The sequence below is a fragment of the Tiliqua scincoides genome, chromosome 3, assembly GCF_035046505.1.
Source record: "Tiliqua scincoides isolate rTilSci1 chromosome 3, rTilSci1.hap2, whole genome shotgun sequence".
NCBI lineage: Eukaryota > Metazoa > Chordata > Lepidosauria > Squamata > Scincidae > Tiliqua > Tiliqua scincoides.
This window is the reverse complement of record NC_089823.1, coordinates 55,622,527-55,644,371: the sequence shown is the minus strand read 5'-3', so window position 1 is coordinate 55,644,371 and position 21,845 is coordinate 55,622,527. Positions and strand designations below refer to the sequence as shown.

Genomic DNA, 21,845 nt, shown 5'->3' with positions numbered 1-21,845 from the left:
AAGTAAGTCACTTGGGCTTGAAAGGTGTAGAAATGTTTTAAAATAAAATATACATAAGCAAAAATTCTAACCTGAATATGCTACCTAAAGGCAAACTTTTAGACTGAAATAAAGCTTCAGTAGCATAGAGAATGGATACAGTGGACCCCCCTTATCTGCAAGTTCGCACCCACAGATTTATGCCAACGAGAGTGCTGACCTGAGCTGAAGGGCCTCACATGACCTCCTGGATTCAACCAGAAGAGCCTTCCAGTCGCATCAAGAAGTATGGCCTCTCCAGGGATGCCTTCCAGAGGTGGTCCAGAAGACATTTCTGGTTATTCGCCAAACCAGAAGTGCCTTTAAGAAGGGTGTGGAAGGCCTTCTGAGGCATGGGGAGGTTGCGCACAACCTCCCTGCACCTCAGAACATCTCCTGGATGACTCCTTACCAGTTATTTTGAATATTTCCAGGTACCACAGAATGGACTCTTCTAATCCTCATTGATAGAGTACTCAGATGAAAAAAAATGCAAATGGAAATGGAATAGTACTCCTTCTGGCTTTCTTCTTCAGGCTAGCTCTGCTTATTTAAAAAAATAAACATGTACACTCTGAGAGTGTACACTCAGAGGAGAAGAGTGGAGATAAGGTAAGATGGCTGTAGTGGAGGTTGTTATGTGTAGAATGTAGGGTGCAACCTACACCCACTCACTGCCTGAGGAAGCCCACCATCTTGCCTCAAGGATGGGCTGGCCCTACATGTATAAGTATGAACAGGTAAGACCTTCAGCAAAAGACACCTGCTGAAAAATGTAGATGGAATCGATACCCTACATGTATTCTTCTTAAGAACATAAGAAAAGCCCTGCTGGATCAGGCCAAAGGCCCATCTAGTTCAGCTTCCTGTATCTCACAGTTGCCCACCAAATGCTTCAGGGAGCACACAAGAAAACAAGACACAACCTGCGACCTGGTGCCCTTCCCTGCATCTAGCAATCCGAAGTAGTCTACCTTCTTCAACCATGATTACATGAAAAAAAATAATTACAACAGAATCAGTCCATGCACTGATTGTTACTTACAAGGAAGTTTAACCATGTTCTGGAAGTAAGTTAGTATTAGGTGTTTGCATGTGTGTAAGATTTCAGCAATACATGCTCCAATCTTATCCTCCACCATTTGAACCGATGCAGACATGCCATGAAGTCCATACTGCAGAGGCAACCAGGAGGCCTCCTTAAAGTAAGGGAACTCCCATTGTTCTGTTGGTCTACCCAGATAAACACCAGCTTTTGGACCCAAGGGGGTGTGGTAAAAGTGGGCAGGGGGCATAGGATACTGGCAGTCCCTTTGCCATGTCCCCTGCATCCTCTGCCTGTCCCCACCATGCTTCCTTGCATCCCCAATCCCCACCCTCCCCGTCCTCTCCCTGCCCACTGCTCACTTTCTGTGCCAACTATCAGCACCATGGGATCCAAGTTACTGCAGTGTAGCCAGCACTGTTTGCTATTTGTGGCGATAGCCTGGCAACACATTGTACCATGTTGCATTCTGCAATGCCACAAATCATGCTGCATTGCTGGAACATGGGTTCTGGCAGCTCAAAGAATGACATGATGGGGAGACAATCATTTCCATTAAGGGTGCAATCCTAACACCTTATGTCAGTGCTTTCCAGCACTGGCATAGCGGTGCCAATGGGACATATGCTGCATCCTGCAGTTGGGTGTCACTCACGGAGGCTTCCTCAAAGTAAGGGAATGTTTGCTCTCTTACCTCAGAGCTGCATTGCCCTTATGTCAGTGCTGGAAAGCACTGACATAAGGGGTTAGGATTGTGCCCTAAGGTGCAATTCTATACTAACTTATTTAGGAGTCTCATTAAACTCAATGGGACTTACTTCCAAGAAGACATGCATATGATTACACTATTTGCTTTCAAAATCAGGCATGCAAAACAAATGTTCCTGGAATGTTTCTGTTTATAGTCAACTCAGATGTCTTCAAAATGGGTTTAAGTCAAAGGACTGTAGCCCTTTTACAAACACTTGCACAAGAGATTGCCAAGCATTCACAGATAATACTATAGCACAGATAGCACTATATTAGCTAAGTTTTCATGTCCCTGCTTGTGTAAGATGTTACACATATTTTGTTTGTTTGTTCCTTTTGGGACATTTGCTGACCCTGAAAGAGCATTTCTGAATTTCATTTCACTTTTCTTGAGCAACAGTCTGACACAAGGCGTGAAGCAGCCATTCAGAGAACAAGGGAACTCCTCCATATGAATGGGCACTTTGGGGTTAAGAACGCACTTTTTCTTTCCAAGCACATTTAAAGAGAAGATAACTGAACTTACATTCAATATCAAGGTACATGCTCTTTTGGTGTCCACCAATTCTGCTTGCAGCTTCACAGTCGTACCTTCCTGAATCTGACAACTTCACATCTTTAATGTGTAGTGATGACCTTCCATGCTGCCCTTTGACTTCTATACGGCCATCTGGGCTCTGTTTATAGTAATTTAGGAAACAGAATGATTGTTTGTTTATTTACAATGTATTGCTCATTATTGACAGTTACATCTGAATGCAAGATTCCTGTTGAAGGCATCTCATACTTTTAGTAAAGTATATTAAAGCTTAAAAAACTGTATTACTTCTGTAAAATAACATGAAGACCAGTTTTATGTTTTCACAGTGCCAAGACCCTGACAGCAACACCAAAGACAGGGAAGCAGAGGCTAGGGTCTGTGGGTAGAGCTCCATGTGTGACATTTTCACAGCATGAAAAGCCTGCCCACCCTGAGCCTCTTATTCAGGGTCTGAATAAGCTGTTTTCTTGAGCTGTTTTCAGGGTCACTTCATGGTCTCACAATCTAGAAGTAAGTGGTGGTAACGCCATTGCATCCTTGCATCCCACATCATCGCCAATTAATTCTGGGTGCAAGGCTGTGCTTCTATAGCATGGAGGGCATCATGATGGTGGTAGGTTTGGGGGCCACTGGGTTAGGGTATTAAAGTCCAGCATTGGTCAAAATAAGAGTAATGCAGAGCTGATTCACTCAGACCTGCTGCGTGTGAGAGAGACAGAGAAGTGGACCTGGTTTTCAGCTACAGGTGTGTCCCCACATCCATGAGGGATTCGTTCCAGGGACTCTCCACAGATACGGAAACTGTGGATATGGGGAACGTCCCTGCAGCCCCCTTGTGCAACCATTAATTAAACGTCTACTGAGCAAAAATATTCTTGCTTTACAGAGTTGCTATAAGCATAAAAGCTTATAGTGATGTGCGCTTGAAAAGACTAGATCGAGATTAGCAGGAAGTGGAAGGAAATCACTTCCTATTAAACTTGGTGTAGTCTTTACAACTGTTCAAGCTGCCCAGAAGCAGCCTGCGCATCGCTATAAGCTCATATGCTTATAGTGACCCTGTTAAGCAGGAATATTTTCTCTTGGTAAACATTTAAATAATGTTAATGGGCGTGAAGTGGAGCATAGGGTTCTGCAGATAACTGAAATAACGGATTCCAGATCTTCGGATACGAGGCCCACCTATACTCACCAAAGTATGCAGATGCAAATTTTCAACCCACCCAACTTACTTAAATCTGTATCTATACAGGCCCATTTTGCACAATCTGCTCATAGGGCTTTTGTTGTTGTTTTTGCCAAGGACAAATTATGTAGAGCAGATTTACACATGTTTGCAATAAGAGGATGTAAAATCTGAATATTCAAGAATAAGACTACATTTCTTCTTAGAAACAAATAAATAAAAAACCATATCAAAAATACATTTGGAAATTTAAAAACAAACAAAAACACACATTCCAGAGTTCATTTGCATTCTTGTAATATCGCCAGATTACAATGACAATGCTCTTGAAAATGCAAATGTAAAATATGTAAAGAATCATGGCGACCTGTGTTCACAGAAAGCAAAATTATAATACACGTATGCTATTTCATCTTGAAACATATTGTAAAAGAACAGATAGAAGAAAAGGAGATAAATACATTTCACTAGACAGACTATTATTGAATATAACTGGAACAAAACAAAAATGCAGTTGTACCCCAAAATGAATGCCTGTACTCTGATTTTAAAGTCTTATTTGACCTGCATTAAAAACTCTAGAATAATTGGAATGCACAACAAACACATACTTAATTATATTTTAAGTAGAACATTGTAAATAGAAATGCCTGGTGTGATTAAATAACTGATAGTGAATACAATCTAGAAATGTGGTCACACTGCTATTGAGGGCAGAGGCCTCTGCTTTCACACAAGCAAATTGCACTAAAGTGGCACTCGATTGGTATGCTGTGTTTTGGTGGGCTTATCTCAACATTTTTGAAGCTCCACATCTTCAAGCTCACCATTTGAAGCTCAGGAGCACTGGCCTCATTCCACCCACCTTAGGAATATTCTCAGATTAGCTGCCCCATCTATGAAGGTTGGGTAGGACTTTTTGCCTTTAACCTGATTGTCCTATAGTTCCGCTCCCCACACTTACTCCAGACTGTTCCCTGAGGTGTGATGTTAGCTTAGCAAGTTTGATTAATTCTGGCAAATATAGGGTGGGACTGGGAGTAGGATCCTAAGATATGCAAGGGCCAGAGGAGAAGCCAGTACTAATTATAAGACACTGTTTGGCTAAGGGATGACAGCTGGCAACCCTTAAGGCAGTGCTTTTCAAACTGGGGCATCGTGACGCCCCAGCTAGAGAGCCCTGGCCACTCTCCCCTTAAGATGTGGGTGCAGGGGGGAGGCAGCTAAGGGGGGCACAGGGACTGGCATTTACTTACCAATCACTGCAGCGGTCTCCCGGGGGTGCGGGAAGCCCTGCGCAACCTTCTGCAGGGCTCCCCAGGTCTTAAAAAGTGAAAGCAGAGCGATCGCACTGCACTTCTGGTTTTGCAGCGTTGGAGCGTGATTTGGCTACCAGGGGTCAGTGGGGAAACCAGGTTCATGTGAGAAGATTCAGGGTGCCCGGGTTGGAGGCAGGTTACTAATGCCCAATGGGGAAAATGAATAGTTGAATCAGGGCAAGTGCTGGGCAACCGAATTGTGAGCTACCAGGCGTGCAGAGTTGCAGTGGTGCCGAAAATGGCTGCCGCTGCATCCAGGGCACTCCAGGCAGCATCCACCTCCTCCATGGAAGAAGGGGACTTTTGTCCCCTTCCCCCAGGTAAACCGAATAGCCCTGCAATGGGGCTACTCGATTCTATGCCAACTCAAAGGCCAGCATAGAATGAAGAGCCTCCGTGTCAGGTGGCCAGCCTGAAACGGAGATTCTGGAACTGGTGGAGCTTCCTGCCTCCCTTCTTCCCGCCGTGTTCCCTCTCCCCCAGTATGCCTCCAACTCACCCTCTCCTTGCCCTCCCTCCACCTCCCACACCCCAGAACACCTCCTCCCAGCCTCCCCTTGTGTCCCCATCTACCTCTCAGCTGCTCAGTGGTCCACACGACTGCCAATCAGCAGAGCTTCAGTGCTCCACTGGCGATAGAGCCCACAAACATGCCTTATGGCACGTTTGTGACAGTGCACGGCAGCACTGAGCCGGCACATGCTGAGTAGGATTGGGCCCTCAGTTGCTCAGGGTAGGTACCTGTACTAAAGGGGAGAGACGTTCCCTAGCCAGTATCAGTTGCAGGATTTACATTGAATGTATTGTGAAATCAATAAAGTGGCCCAATTTACAATAGCAATCATGTCTCACATGATTTGTGGCAGGTGCTCAAGCAAAAGGCACACTAAAGTCTCACTACAACTACTGGCACCTAAGTACATAACCATTTAAATCCTATAGATTTAAACATATTTCACTTTTTTCTGGATTACATCACAGTGACGATTTTATTATTCCAGAACAATGCAATATGTTTACATGGTGCTGAATGCAAGTATCTGCATAAAGAATTGAACCTAAAAATCAAATGCAGTTCTCATATGTTGTAAACCAAAGATAGAGCACAAGTAAGCTATATCTCACTATGCCAGAAGTTTAATGTGGTCACATTAATACTGCATTTATATACATTAAGTTGCATCCAATGTGCCACAACTGTAAGGAAGCTTATGGAAGCAGATGCTCCTACCTCCCCCTTCTCACAATGCACTCCAGCACCTCCCGTGAAAAGGTGCTTCCTAAAGTCAGGAATCCTCGGGAATAGTATGTGACATACGGATACAGGGAGAAAAGGGAATCACTGAAAGTCAGGCAGAGGAGCCTTATGTTAGTGGGAGATATAACCCACTATATATTCTGAACATTTATTTTAACATTACGAAAAACAACATCATCTGACATTATATAACAAAAACATAATACTTTGCCAAGATGTATAAATCAATAATTATTTAAGTAAATGAATGGATTTGGTTAGAGAAATCAATTACTCTAATCTTAGTAATATATATAATATAATATAATGTGTTATATATAATATAACACAATTTACAATTATCCATACAATTTTAGAGTACTTTTAATACTTTTCCTATCTTTTATTTAACATAAGAATAAACAAAGTCCATGTTAATCATACATAAAATTGTATGGATAATTGTAAATTGTGTTATATTATATTATATTACCAAGATTAGAGTAATACAGAAATTTCCAAGCACCTAATCTTCAAGAGTCTATAAACTATACTGCAGGGGGCCCCCATATCCGCAATGCCCATATCTGCGAATTCACTCATCTGAGGATTCACTTATTTTTTGGCCTAAACTGTCATTCTGAGCCCCACAGAGGACACAGGAGGATGCATGCGACCTCTGTAGGGCTCAAAAAAGCCTCGGAAGGTGAGGAGAGCACGGCTCCTCTTGCCGTGTGGTTACATTACATCTCCACTGGAGCACCTTCCACTGGATTCCATGGTTTTGTTTTCTTCAAAGTAAACAATCAGAATCACTGTTCGGCATCAGCAATTGCTCATTCACTCACTGAGCTTCTAATTTTCTTTTCCTTCTTTTTCAATCTTTTCTCTTCCCTCTAATGTCAGCTTTCTAGTCCATGTCATGTGCATTGTGCACTTCCTGAAAATAAGATAACTTTTTTTCTGCAGCACCCTAATGTATTTCTGGGTAGCACATAAGTATTCTAATGCACTATGAAGTGCAGGTCCCACCTCCAAAATTTGGGAGCCGCAGTTTTAACTAGCTGTGGGTTTTGAACCTGTGACGGAGGCTGAACTTGAGCTCCTGGACACAACTGGAGATGTTTTCTGGTTGCGCACATCCTCTGCGGGCCTCAGAAAGGCTTCCAGAGGTGCTAGAAAGGTACTTCCTGCTTTTCCAAAGAGGCTTCCTATGGGCCTCTGAACAACTCCGGATGATGACTAGAGAATTTCTCTGGTTACTTTTGGAGATCCGATGAACTGGACCTGTAGATTCGTTTATCCACAGGGATCCGAGAACAGATTCCCCATGGATATCAAGCGCTCTCTCTCTCTCATCATTAGACTCCCTAGATAAGAAAGTGAGACTTTTTGCCAGCTTTGGGAGTTTTTTGAAATTTCCTAACTTCTGTAAGTCTCTGGCAACCCTCTTCACATAACCCTGCGTTGCTTTCTAGGGAGCAATTGTGACATTTTGACTATAAAACTGTTGACATGGGTTGCAAACTTTAGCAGTAGAGGGAGACATATCCATAGCATTTTCACTTATTCACACTGTACTGTTTCATTACGCACACAGGCACATGCGTGTACACACATAGGTGGGATATAATACCATAAATAAGACATTTCAATTACCAAATAAATAAATAAATAAATAAATAAATAAATAAATAAATAAATAAATAAATCCTGGACCAGAGTTCATTGCTGGTGTAGTGCACACATGAAGCTCTATTATACAAAAAATGCATCATCATTTACATCAATGGCACACACATGGAATCTTACACTGTAAGCAGCTTTTCTTGCCATTGAAATTAATGGGAAGTTGTTATAAAAACACCCAGAAACTCTCAGCACATCTCTGAGTATCATAAAAACAAAGTGCCCAGGTTTGCTGCCAGAGGAAATACATTTATTTTTCCCATTTACAGTACTCAATTGATGCATAAGATCAGAGTTAATATTTGAATTTAAACTGAAAAAACCAGTTCCAAACAGCAAATGAAATGAACAGCTCCATTCCTATACATTATTCCATAACAGAAATCAGAATGTAACATTTTTAAAAAATGGAGTATACGGTGATTGGGTCTGTAAGGCTGTAGATTCAAGCACTTGTATTGAAATCTCTGTTTGCAAAAGTAATGGCACTTCAATTTAGTTACCTGAACGTTTCTGTTATGTTTTCATTTCTCCCCTCCCTCTCTCTTTATATCTATATTTGCATTAAAGATAACCGTCACCTGCTTTAATGTGTTACTCCTTCCACAGTATTGTCCATGGCTCCTTAGAACCCAGTAAGATTGATGAAGAATAAGCAAAATCAATTTTTTTAAATAATAGGAGAGGTATCCTTTAGAACGGAAACCAACTTCTTGAAGTTGGTTAACCAAAGCACTTGACACTGAAGAGAGAAAATGTCTCATTCCTGTATAGAAATATGACTTCTTGTTTTAGTTTTTGTTGCCCTAGCGCCTATTATCTGATTTATAGCCAATTATACTCTACCACAATATGTGCAGTTTTGTGACTCATCTTATACGCTGGTAGTACTTTTTTTGCATGGGATAGCAAAAACTGCAGTTGTCAGATTGTTCATTTTGATTTGGCTGGAAGATATTATGTGACAACACGTGCAAGCTGCAACAATTTGTGCTTGGTTTACAGTAGCTTTAACAAGTTTTTCTTCCTTTCTATAGAGCTCAAAGAAGGCCATGACTTGGATTCTGCAAACATATAGTGCAAGGATGAGAATAACATCCTTTATAAAAAAACTACAATTCAGAAAAAAAAGCATTTTCTGTTAAACTTTATGTCAATATTGACCATTTTGTTTAATCCCTGTATAGGAACTATGCAGTTATTCTACTTAAGGTTGATTTTGCTTGTCACTGTTTATAGTCGTGATACACTTTTCAGAGACAACATCCATCTGCTATTAACATGTTCATTTGGTTTAGATCTAAAGAATGCCATGTGTCACCAGCCATAATGACAGGAAATAAAGCTCCAGTATGCATAATACTGCCATTTCTCAAATGTATCATGTATGTCACAATATTGGTTTCTTGATAGTACTTACAACCCATTCCCCAGAAAAATGGCAATAGTTGTTATTTTCAGTCAACAGAGTATGCAGTATCTATATAATTGCCATAAGTATAGATGGTAGGAGAGCCAAAGCAAGATGATGCCTTAACTGTATACTTAGTCTTCTCTGCTCCTATTTAGTTCAACTGCTATTTGGTTTAGCAGGCAGAAGATGGCTAGCTGTGAAAGTCAGGTATGTGGTCTACTTGTGTTTTCAGGACCAGATGTCACTGAATTTCGAAATAATCCAGAATCCTGATTGAAAGGCATTGTCTTTGAAGTCCATGAAATGTATCCATTTGCCAAGAATGATATTGTGTGTTGTATTGTTGACAAACTAGTATCCACAGGGGAGGCACCAAAAAAAAAAACCCAATCAGTAGAGACACTTGCAAGTCAGACAGGCTTCAATGTCAGACACAAGGCAGATCAACTCTGCACAGTAAGCTAGGTCCTCAAGTAGCAGAAAAGCAATGTAGACGAAAAGTGCTATCTGAATTGAAGGCATTATGACACTTCCAGAAGTTGAAACAGATGGCCAAGATTTCCTAGGCTGAAAAAGCTACCTTTGATGAGCAAGGGCTGTTATTCACAACAGCCACCAAAATGGAGAAGCTGATGGAAGCTTCCTTCCGGGTTATAGATGTGACATTCACAACATTCCCCACATTCTTCAGGTAAATGTATTCTATCCATGCACCTGTTGGAAACAGCAGAAAATTCCAGAGTATTGCCATGTGTATATGTCTTAGGTCCACTGATTCAGAATCATGTTACACTTAAGTCTTGCACTTGATTTTTTTTTAATGGAAGATTTTGAATGGAGCTTACAAGTGCAGTTTATTTCTCAGTTTCACACAGGTACTAATCATTGCAACATGCTACAATTTCCTTAATGGGTTGATTTTTTTTTTCCTCATGGGGAGAAATTATCTGTAGTAATCTATTTAATCGCTGATTAGTGTTTAAACCACTACATCAATCCTGAAGTAATATTTCATTGCTTTGGCTTCCTGTCCATCTGTAGACATAGCAGCTAATTTTAAAGATTTAAAAGAAGAAATGACATTATGTATGTACTGAGAATTACCTTATAATTATCACTACATACAGGTACAATAAATAAATTCTTAAAAACATCAGACATAATTTAAGAAATGGTAGCAATATGAGACATGATTAATCACTGCTTTATGCTGGTGTTTTCATGCAACATTTTGGTTGGTTATATAAAGAGGTGACACAGGGCATTGTACATACCAAAACCAATATTACTTCTTCTGTTCTTGAAAGAGCCAGCATTGGTGTGCCTGTAATTGTAGGAAGGTAAAAAAGGGAAATAATGAAGATAAAGGATATTTTAACTGCTTGTCATAAATCACTATGAAATAAACAAGAAACCACCGATGAGTTGCTAATAAACAATAAATAAAAGAGTTCCAGCAATCATACAGAATGGAGAAAATAGGAGAAAATTTAGTGATTAAAGAATACGGGGTAGTTAATTTTATTTAACTTAAAATATACCATTACAGTGAACCTCGATTTAATGGTCTAATTTGAAGAAGGGGTTCAATTAAGGCTGAAAGTCTGTTAAATCCAGATGCATTTTCAACAGTGGACGTGTATATGACTAAGGGCGCAATCCTAACCCACTTTCCAGCACTGACATAAGGGCAATGCAGCTCCGAGGTAAGAAAACAAACATTCCCTAACTCTGAGAAGGCCTACGTGACTGTCCCCCAACTGCAGAATTCAGCACACACCCCATTGGCACAGCTACGCCAGTGCTAGAAAGTTGGTTAGGATTTGGGCCTAATTTTTAATGAAGCAGACCGCATCCATTATTTCTGAAATCTGTTAAATTACAGATTCACAATATATAATTTAGTTAAAGAGGATACAGAATTCTCTACAAAACTGCAAGTCAGGCCTTCACTTCATCACCTGCCTTGTCCTAAATCAGAAGGAGTGAAGACTCATTCATTGCAAAGATCATGTAAGTATATAAAAAGAGAGAGGCGGAAAACGATTTTCTCAGAATGTCTACTCCTGGATGAGCTCACAACTGCTGCTGGTTCCCTTCACATGTTCAAAGGAACTCTCCATGTATGAAAGTGGTTTTGCTTTTTTTTGTTTGTTTGTTTAGTTTAGAAATTTTAGATTATGTTTTTCAACTTAGATATCTTCCTCACCCCTAACTGGAGTTACCAAGGATTGAATGTGAAACATTCAACATGTGGTGCATGGGCTCTGCTACTGAACTAAGGTTCCTCACCATCTGTAATAAGTTCTGCAAATAGTCTGCATGTATCTGAACAATTCAAATTTTTTTAGTCAGCACACTTTTTTGTAGGTGACTACAGAATTAAAACATTTTTGTATTATATTAGTTTTGCTAGTCCCTACCTTCTAGAAATCCAATCAAACATTCAGAAGGATACTCTTCATTATTATGAATGTTATTCATCCAACTTCAAAAAATAATATGGCTACAGCAGCCATTTTCAACCACTGTGCCATGGCACACTGGTGTGCTACAGAATGGTCTGTAGGTATGCCGTGGGAGTTTGGGGGAGGGTCATTTATTAGTAGAGCCATTGGGGGGGGATGTTAGCCTCACCAGCAGTGTGGTGTGCCTTGTCAACTGCTGAAAAAATCGATGGTGTGCCTTGACCATTTTAGTACCTTGTCATTGTGCCCTGAGATGAAAAAGGTTGAAAGGTTTCTATAAGAGCCACCAGATGATCAGAAGAAACACAATTACACTTGCAGATATCCCAAATATGACAACAGTGTCTTAAAAGATCTGGTTCACTGATCATTTTGTGGACAGGAGGTCTGGTGTAGAGGGTAGAGCCTCCGTCTGCCTGAAGATAACATCCACAAGGTCGCCAGTTTGAGGCCACCGGCACCGTGCGACCTTGAAGCAGCTGACAAGCTGAAGCCGAGTTTCCATCTGCTCTGAGCGTGGCAGGATGGAGGCCAGAATGTGAAGCCAGATCGGAATGAAACACCTTGAATGTAGTGGTTCTTGAAAGAAAGAACCTTTTTCAAATTGTAAAAATCCCTATTTAATAAGGGATTTAAATAAAGCCTGCCTATGTAAACCGCCTTGAATAAAGTCTTGAATAAAGACCAAGAAAGGCGGTATATAAATACCTGTTGTTGTTATTATTATTATTATTATTATTATTATTATTACACTTGCTAGAATTTAGAAACTTTATCTTGTTAAGCTCTTTCCTGCTGATTATTAACCTATTTCTTTAGAAGTGCTTGATTTGCTAACTATAGAAGATACTGAGACTACAGCAATGCAGCTCATATTGAATGCAGAATCTCACAGAAATTTCACAAGAGATCCCCAAATATAAGAGTTGTGAGGTATCTTGGTCATCTGGTCCAACCCCCCTGCTCAATGTAGTCAACTACTACAGTATCCCTTCACATGTGGCCATACAGCCTCTGCTAGAAAACCTCCAATGAAACTGCACAAAGTAGATCGTTCCAGATAACTTAGAATTTGGAAATTCTTCTTCATATCTAGCTTAAATCGAATTCCCTGCATTTTCAACCCATTGATTTGAGTCCTGCCCTCAAGAGCCAAAGACAGTACGCCCTTCTCTTCATCTGCATGAAAGCATTTCAAATATTTGAAGATGGTTATCATATCTGCCCTTAACTTTCTCTTTCCCAGACTAACCACACACAGCTCTTTTAACTGTTCCTCATAGGACTCAGTTTTCAGACCACTCACCATCTTTATTGCTCTCCTCTGAACCCCTTTCAGCTTATTAATGTCCCTTTTACAGTGTACATTCCAGTGCAGGATTTCAAATTAAGATTCTAATGCAGCCCAGCACTGCATTAGCTTTTTTTTTTTTTTTTTAGCAGCTACAACACCCTGCTGGCTCATGTTCAGCTTGTAGTCCACTAAAACACCTATATCCTTTTCATGTTAAGTGCAGCCAAGCCAGGTCTACCCCATCCTATACTTGTTCCTCTTATTTTTATTATACCTACATGCAGAACTTTACATTTCTTTCTGCTGAATTTAATCTTGTTGGTATGGGCCCAATGATCAAGCCTATTACGAGAATTCCAATTCTGATTCTATTTTCCAACTTCAAGCATCAGCTGTCCTCTCTCCCCCACAACTTTGTGGCATGCACATACTTGATAAGCATCCCCTCCACCCACCCCATTCACCTTATAAAAGAAAATGTCGAACAGCACGGAGCCCAAGACACCCCACTGTGTCAACCCACTCAGTACCTCTCTCCAGGTTGACATGGGACCATTTATTAGCACTTGTTGGGAACAGTTATTCATCCAGCATATTCCAGCTTCAAAACCCCTACCGTAGTAACGAATTGCCCAGGTTTTATCCATGAAAATATCACAGGCAACTGTGTCAAATACTTTGTTGAAATCAAAGTATACTGTGTCTATGCCATTTCCATGATGTACTAGACTTGTTCTGACAACTCATGTTGGCTTCTGAAATCACCCCATTATTTTCTTTTTGGCACCCTCAGCTCAGTTCATTCTGCACTGTTGCTTTCCTGACACTATCCTGCTGGTGCAAACTATACTTCTGCACTGTTCCTTTGTTAAATATCCCTCCTTCACCTCTGGTACATGTTCTTCTTGCTGCTCAACTTTTAGAAATCTCTTTGTACAGCCACTCTGCTTTCCTCAGAGGTCTCTCAACTTTTCTTATGGGAACTGATTGGTATGAATAATGAATTTTTAAAAATGAATGTGAATGAGGTTGAAATGGTATACACATTGAACAAAAATATCATTTCCAATAAGAGGATCTGAAATTCAGCACATATATTCCTATTTCTGAAAACAGACACAATGCATTATCAGTTGGGAATGAGTTATCAATTCTGCCTTCAGGACACATAGTGTACAGATCTTATCTTGAGTATATGATATCTCCTATGCTAAAGGATAGTAGAGCTTGTATTTTTGAGAGCACATAATACGAATGCTAATATTTCAGTTGTTTTGAATTTCAGATAATTTATTTTCATTCAGAGGCAGAACTTTCAAAGGAATCTAAGGGTAAATTCTCTGTCTCTCTGTTTCTCTCATCCTCCTTCCCAAAATTCTCTTTACTCCCCTCTCTTCACTTTGGCAATTTTTCCCTTCCCTCTCTTCCCCATAAGTCACCATTCATTACTCTTTGTTTTTCCATCTGTGTGCTCTCTCTCTCTCTCTCTCTCCAAATAAACTAGTTCAGATGACTGTAATCTACAAATTACAAAACCATTCAATTGACTCTTATGGGTACTATCCCCTAAACTGACATTAATGGGTACCACTGCACCTCCATCCAGGAATCCCAGTGGCACCATGTTTCAAATATGAACCTTCAAAACATGTACTATACAAGTACTGTAGGTCTAAACAATATTCACACTGATTGTCACCCAGGGCATATAATTTCCAATGGATACTCCTAGACTGAGATTTCAGACTGAGATCAACTTTTGCATATTTTCTCATATATTAATTTACATTAGTTATTTCACTAACTCAAAAATGAAGAGAAATAGAAAAATATGATAAACATCCTCCCTGTCCATAAAACCTCTTTGTATTAAATTCCATGAAAATAAGACAAGAGTCATATTACAGGCATGTCATAATTCCATTTTCTTTACATACTTCAGTGTGGTCAGGTATACTACAACCTATCTTCCATATGTTTTGAGAGTTGGGAGAGAAATATAGATTGCCTATATAATACAAAGTGGTATATTAGATCAAATAATATAAATTTACTGCACGCTACTAATTTCTCCACATTTAACATGTTAGTCATGGCCTTACTATTATTTACACAGTGCACAGAATGACAGACCTTTTGAAAGTAAAGATGAAAAACTCAGCCAGGTCATGTACTACTAGAACATACTGACAATATTTTAAGGTAATTATTGGTTCCTTCCCAATAAAGATGTACTAGTTACTAGAATATATTTAGCACTTTTAAAAAATGCTGATTCTTCCAACACAATCAACTGATATTCTGATATCTTTTAAAATAAGTTGTAAACTCATCATCTGCCTCCTTTTTCTTGATTAAATATTTCAGTTTCTTCAGGCTTCCCTTATACAATTGTCTTTTAGAGCATTTGTCATTTCTGCTAACTGCAGGAATAAATTATGATCTTCAGTCAGAAACCATAGTAAGCAGGAAAGCCAAGGGTAAAAAAAGAGAAATTCCAAGAACAGATGAATAAGCGTAGAAAGAAATTACCTCTAGGGAATCAAAATGAGCTCTCCTGGGCAGATGGTACATAAGAACTAGCATGACAACTTCTTGAAAAATAATGCCTAGTATAATCCAAGGACACAGTCAACCATAGCTGCAGGAAGCAAAGACTGTCCAATATAAAGGTCATAAGTATTCCTTTTCCATTCCCACACTGAGTTTTTTTCTGATGATTAATGAGTTGCTCTCTTCCACAAATAACCGTCCATGTGAGTAATTTACTCATGTGAGTGGCATGACACGGGGAACAACAAACCCTGGTGAGATTCTAGTTCAAAGAAGGAAATTGGCCAAATCAAATGGGTTTGTGGCTCCATCTTCACACAAGTAGACTCCTCACATAAGCACTTCTTTTGCACAAGAGGACTTGGTTCCTTGTAACTAAGTTTGAACTTGCAACAAGATATAATAGTCAAATCAATCAGCGTTCTAAACACAAGTCTAATATAGAACAGTTCCAGAGTAACAGTATTTCACACTTCCCCCCCACTTTGATACCTTTTTCTTCAAAACTAATGCCACCTGCAAGCCATTGTGTTCAGAAATCATAAGCTTAATCAGCATCTCATACTATAACCAGTACAAATAAGATAAATGCAGTTGCTATAAAGTGTGAGGAAACAGTCAAACAGCCCTTTCCTTTAGCGAAGGTACACTATTAATTGTGCCCTTCACCTAGAGCCTCATTCCTGGGGTGGGACATAAGAGAAAAGGCAATGGCAACTGAGTGCATGATAATTGTCAAACAGAGTTCTCTGCAATCCTCTCATGGAACATATATAGCTGCATAGGACATAATAGTGACATAATAGTGACTTCTTCTGATATTTTAGTTCAAACTCTGTGAGAATTTCAGACTTCAAGGGAGTACTTTTCCTTGCAGTTCAGATCCTGGACTGTTACCAGAGGAACCAAAGTAAAGGAGTTCTGTTGCTGTACGCAGCCGACATCGCAGCTCCAGAGACTCAAGGTCGGGCAAGTACTCCCGGGAAATAACAAGGCACACAGCAGTGCTTCCCACCAGATGTTCCTTTACTTGAAGTATGTACAAGATATTTACAGTTCAAAGGTAGCTTTGCAAGCAAACAGCACAGATAGCTTTTTTTCTCGACACTCCGATCACGAATCACACTGACGTAGCTTCCCACAGACACTCCACATAACATCTCCCACATAGCAGCTTGCACAGGCTGCAGTATATACTGGCACTGGCCAATGAGAGGCAGGCTACAGTCTGGTGATCCTATGACTCACCATCTGGTGACATCAGCCACTCCCATGATGCTACACTGTACGCAGGCCAAGACATCAGGGCCTTGCTCTATCCAGCCTGTAAATTCTCTACAGGCCTGGGGCATATAGCATAACAAGTTCTGTTGAAGAATGTAGCCTTAACTGCTAAAGCTTCTATTCTGGAAAATAGCACCACATGACTTTTAATTTTTTTTCCTTCTCATTTGCATTACCCAGATCAGTGTTTTTTTTTGTAAAAAGAAAGGTGCAGGAACTCACAATTTGTTAATCTTTTATTTATTTATTTTTAAACCATTTTTTATTGGAGAAATAAAATATTTTTTATATGCTTCCCCCTTAAAGATGAACTTACTTCTGAGTAGACATGCACAGGCTTGGGCTTTCAGGCTGCAAGGCTATGCACCCTTTCCCAGGAGCAAGCCCCATTGAGCACAATGAGACTTACTTCTGAGTAGACACGCCTAGGCTCATGCTGCAGATTAGCACGGGGGCTGCACCAGCCAGCTTCCTTCCCCTCCTCCTCCACCAAGCCAGTACCTGGGCGTTCCGTGGGTGCTGCAGCCCGTCTCCCTGGCTGGCTGGCTGTCCGTCCTCCTCCTCGGCATCGGTGCGTGTCCCCTGCGCCCTCCAAAGGCTTGGAAGCTGCGCAGGGAAGCAGAGCGCGGGGGGAGGGGAGGCGAGCTGGGCTCAGGCGAGAGCTTGGGGATGGGGGCAGGAGGGGGTTGCTGTGCGGTCAGGCAGGGGCCAGGTGCCCACCCACACTGCACCCCACAGCACCCACCCAGAGAATGCCTCTGTTTTGCTCCCCCCCTCCTGGAATGCCTCCGAAAGGGAGGGGCCCCTGCAAAAAGGTGCCGGAACTCCGTCCTCCCGCGTTCCATTAGAAAAAAAGCCCTGACCCAGATGTTCATAAAATTGCCTTGGAAATAAGATGTGCTCATATATTAATCTTTAAATCCCTTTCCCAACTTTTTTTTTTAAATAAAGATATCTATCTATCTCAACTTTATTCAACAGAATAACAAACATGAATTGATTTACCTTGTCACCATCAGAAAATGTTATTCCATCAATGGCTCTCTTCCAAGTAATTTCAGGTACTGGTTCTCCTTCTGCCTCACATATGAGGGTTGCTTGACTATTTTCAAAGGTGGTTTCATTTTTAAGTTGTATAATTTGAGGCTGTACTGTTAGAAATATAAATTATATTACTCATTGTTGATATGAAGGAGTATAATGAACAACTATGTAGTTGCCTATTTGAAAATAGTTTTGTTTCTGTTCAAATAAATTTTAGAACTGTGCCAATTCTTGCCTCCAAAGGTGTTTATGGTGAAAATGGGTATTTGCTACATCACGATATTGTCCATGAGTACATTACTTATTTGAAAATAGAATACTTATTTGTATAAAATAAAAGGGTGCACATAGGAACAGTATGAGTGTTACACCCTTGGCAATGCTAGTGTTACTTACTTCCCTGCTTACTTTCCTGCTCTGTCACAGATTGCAACTCATTTACTGTGTTTATTACTAGACTCATTCCATACAACCCACATCCCTCCCAGAGCAGATCTTTCAACAAATTTTTTTTAAAGGGAAAAAGAATACTAAGAGTTCAGTAATTGTTGCCACTGCTGCCAAAGGTCACTTAGCTCCAGAATTTCCTAGGACCAAGCAGGCTTATTTTTTTTAATTTTTATTTACTGAATTGATACCCTGCCTTTCTTTTAAGTGCACCCAACACGAACCTCACCAGGCAATGGTTCAACAGTAATGGGCCACTTCAAGAACCAGTTAAATCTACATACAGCAATACCTTGGGCTTTGGTTATGGACCAAAGCAATAATGAAAGTCAAAAAAATGGATGAATGTCAAAGCATAGCCCTATTTAGCTTGCAAACTTCCAGTGAAAAATGTAAATAACATATGAGAATGCATGTGAATCTTAAATAAATTGAAATAAAAGACAAATAAAGAAAATTGATGAACGTTGTGGAAAGTTGAAAGAAATTAGACAAAAGAGGAATGCACGGGGACAAAATTTGGTTATAACTGAAAACAGCTGAAAGAGCAAAGAGATGAAAGTGGATGAATGTAAAGGTATTATTGTATGAATCCAACTTTTGAATTATTTTCCTGCAGAAATTTCCACCAACAGAAGCTTTGCATGTTCAGGATGCTTGCAGATCTCTAATATATTTATGTCATTACTGTTCTATGGAGGCCACCAGCAGGAGAAAGAAGAAAATGCCATCATAGGTTATAAGCTGTAATGATTATGTATAGCCTCCTGACTTTAGAAATAGAATGCTAAAGAATTGCCCTCAGAATGCCAGGTGTAAGGAGTGACAAAAAATGCAAGTCTCTCGTTGTCCTGTGTGCTCCCTTAGACATCTGGTGGTCCGATGTGAGATAAAGGAAGCTGAACTAGATGGGCTTTTGGCCTGATCCAGTAGGGCTCTTATGTGCTTAGGTTACAGCTGTTAGCAGGTCCAGTTAAATGGGAAAACAGTGTAGAAGAATCCAGGAGGAACCATTGATGCCTATTTAATGCAAAGTGTCCTAGATCAGTGCAAATTGTAGGTTGGGACCCACTAGTGGGTCACATGACAATTTTTGGTGGGTCATGAAATGTTTTTGAAATATTGAAAAAAGGGGTTTGCAAGCACCCTTGTCCAGTTTGCAGAAGAAAATAGTAAACTGGTATGAGGTAATCTTCATTATTATTAACATTATTAACAGTATTTATATACCGCTTTTCAACTAAAGTTCACAAAGCGGTTTACAGAGAAAAATCAAATAACTAAATGGCTCCCTGTCCCAAAAGGGCTCACAATCTAAAAAGATGCAAAAGAATACCAGCAGACAGCCACTAGAACAGACACTGCTGGGGTGAGATGGGCCACTCTCCCCCTGCTAAAAAAAGAGGAGCACCCACTTGAAAAAGTGCCTCTTACCCAATTAGCAGGGGTAATTGGTAATTCATACCCCAAATTTAAATGCCACATTTTCCAAATTTCTCTAGTACCTGGGGTGCCATAGATCACATGTGAACCCAGTTTCAGTCTTTTGTCTGGCCTGGGAGTCCCTAACTGCATATCTTTCTCTCCAGTTCAGCCTTCTGGGTACCCTGAAATGATTATAAAGGTTTGGGGGAATAGTCCTTGAGAGTCAAGCAAATGCCTATACACTCAGATTATATGTAAGATCTCTAGCAGCCTCGGGAGTATAGAACCCCAATTATTATTAATTAATTTGTTAATAATTATTAATTAAATATTTTCTAGATTTTTTTTTTTTGCCTAGTGGGTTATGATAGATGGTTGTTTTTAAAAGTGGGTCCTGATGCTAAAAGGTTGTCCTAGATGAATAAGTTGTAGGGGTCACACCAACTGTTCTCCATATGTGCCTTCACCGAATCAGAAATTGATTTTTTTCACAAGTAAATGTTCTTAGAAAATAATGTAATTCATGAATTGATTATATTTTATTTTTAAGGACTTCTTTTTATTGATTTAAATAATCAATCCTCTGTTATTTGGTTTACTTTAATTTAATTTGTTTGGTAACAATTTTATTCTAAACCATCCCAAGATCTTGAATATTAGGCTGGTTTGGTAGGATAAAAAGTTTAAACCACAACAAATAAATATAATACATTTACTTAAAATAATTCACCCCAATTCGTGCCACAAATGGTTGCACAAGATGCAGGTGGGGGAATAAATACAGTTATAAAAGAATAAAAAAGATCTATATTGTTTGCACGGAACAAACAATGTAAGGGGTGAGAATGGAGAGAAAGCTGTTTCCATGCATAAGCCCAAAGTCTGCAATGTGGAATCTCAAGATAGAATACAGGATAGAATATTATGGAGGCTTAACAAAATTAAACCAAGGACCAAATTAGATATTCAAGGCAACAATGATTTTTTTTAAACAAATATTTGCCCTGTTTTATAAAACAAAGCTGGGTAGGTAGGTAGGTGCAGTATTTATGCCAAAAGGAGCATGTGGGGGAAGGCAAAACCCACCCCACCTTGCTGCAGTCCAGTTGCGTACCTGCCATAGACCAGGACGGGGTAAAAGCCCCAGGTGCTGGCTGCTAGGACCCCACAGAAACCTCTCTGAGGTTCCCAACGGGGGCAGAAACTGTGCTTCCGGAAAATCGGAAGCACAGTTTATGGTGTTGGGGAACCTCACAGGGGCTTCCCTGACGTGGGTGGAGGTTGCACAATGCTCCATGAGCCTCTGGTGAGTAGGGGGAGATGGATTTCGGAATGGGGTGGCAACGATAGCCCACACAGGGCGCCATCATGGAGCTTTGCCCCGGGTGCGGGGCAGCTCTTTCGCAGTTTGACATCAATGCTGGAAGTGGAACATACAGAAAGCAAACTGCTTCACAGCCGAATCCTGAGCTGTCCAGTGACCAAGCCTGCAGTGGTGCCAAAATGGCTGCCGCTGCATCCTATGGACGTTGTAGATAGCTGTGGACAGCTCCCGACGCCTCCTTGTGGGAAGAGGACATTCATCCTCTTCCCCTGGGTAAGGTAAGAAGCCCTGCAATGGGGCTACTTGACTCTGTGCCAGCTATTTAGCTAGCGCAAAGTATAGTAGTCCCATGTCGGGCCAAGAGGTCTAATGCGAGGCATTGGATCTGACAGCACTGAGCTTGAAATTCTTGAGTTTTTATTTTATTTTAAGCTCAAGCAGGAATTTCCAATTTGCTTTGAATGCTGTTAAATCTGGTAACAACTTGGATGTGTATGACAATCCATTTCAATTCAACTTTCCAGGCGCATACTGCATTTTATGGTGGGCAGCGAGCAATCATGGAGATCTGCTTTGTTACCATCTGTTTCCATTCCCTTGGGTCTGCACTGGCACTGGAAAGTTGGTTAGGATTGGGCTGTGACACATACACCTTCCTCCCTGGAATGTGTAGAAACTTCTAAACTTGCCTCCAATTTTGATTTAAGTGAAATTCAGAGCTACATGACACAGTATACACTAGAACTCCAGTAGGCCATAAGGAGGAAAATAACGAGTTAAAAGACAGAGATACCAAACAGTACTTAC

At 40.4% G+C, this 21,845-nt stretch overlaps 1 protein-coding gene across 1 annotated transcript in view; it reads right to left on the bottom strand.

The window, feature by feature from the left end:
• The window catches only part of NCAM2 (neural cell adhesion molecule 2), a 160,588-nt gene that overhangs the window by 107,148 nt on the left and 31,595 nt on the right, over positions 1-21,845 (bottom strand). Inside the window, exons 10-11 of the mRNA XM_066621290.1 lie at positions 17,804-17,949; positions 2,340-2,490 (exon numbers count right to left, since the gene is read on the bottom strand). Of these exons, the coding sequence (XP_066477387.1) occupies positions 2,340-2,490; positions 17,804-17,949 (297 nt within the window). The remainder of the gene's footprint in view (positions 1-2,339; positions 2,491-17,803; positions 17,950-21,845) is intronic.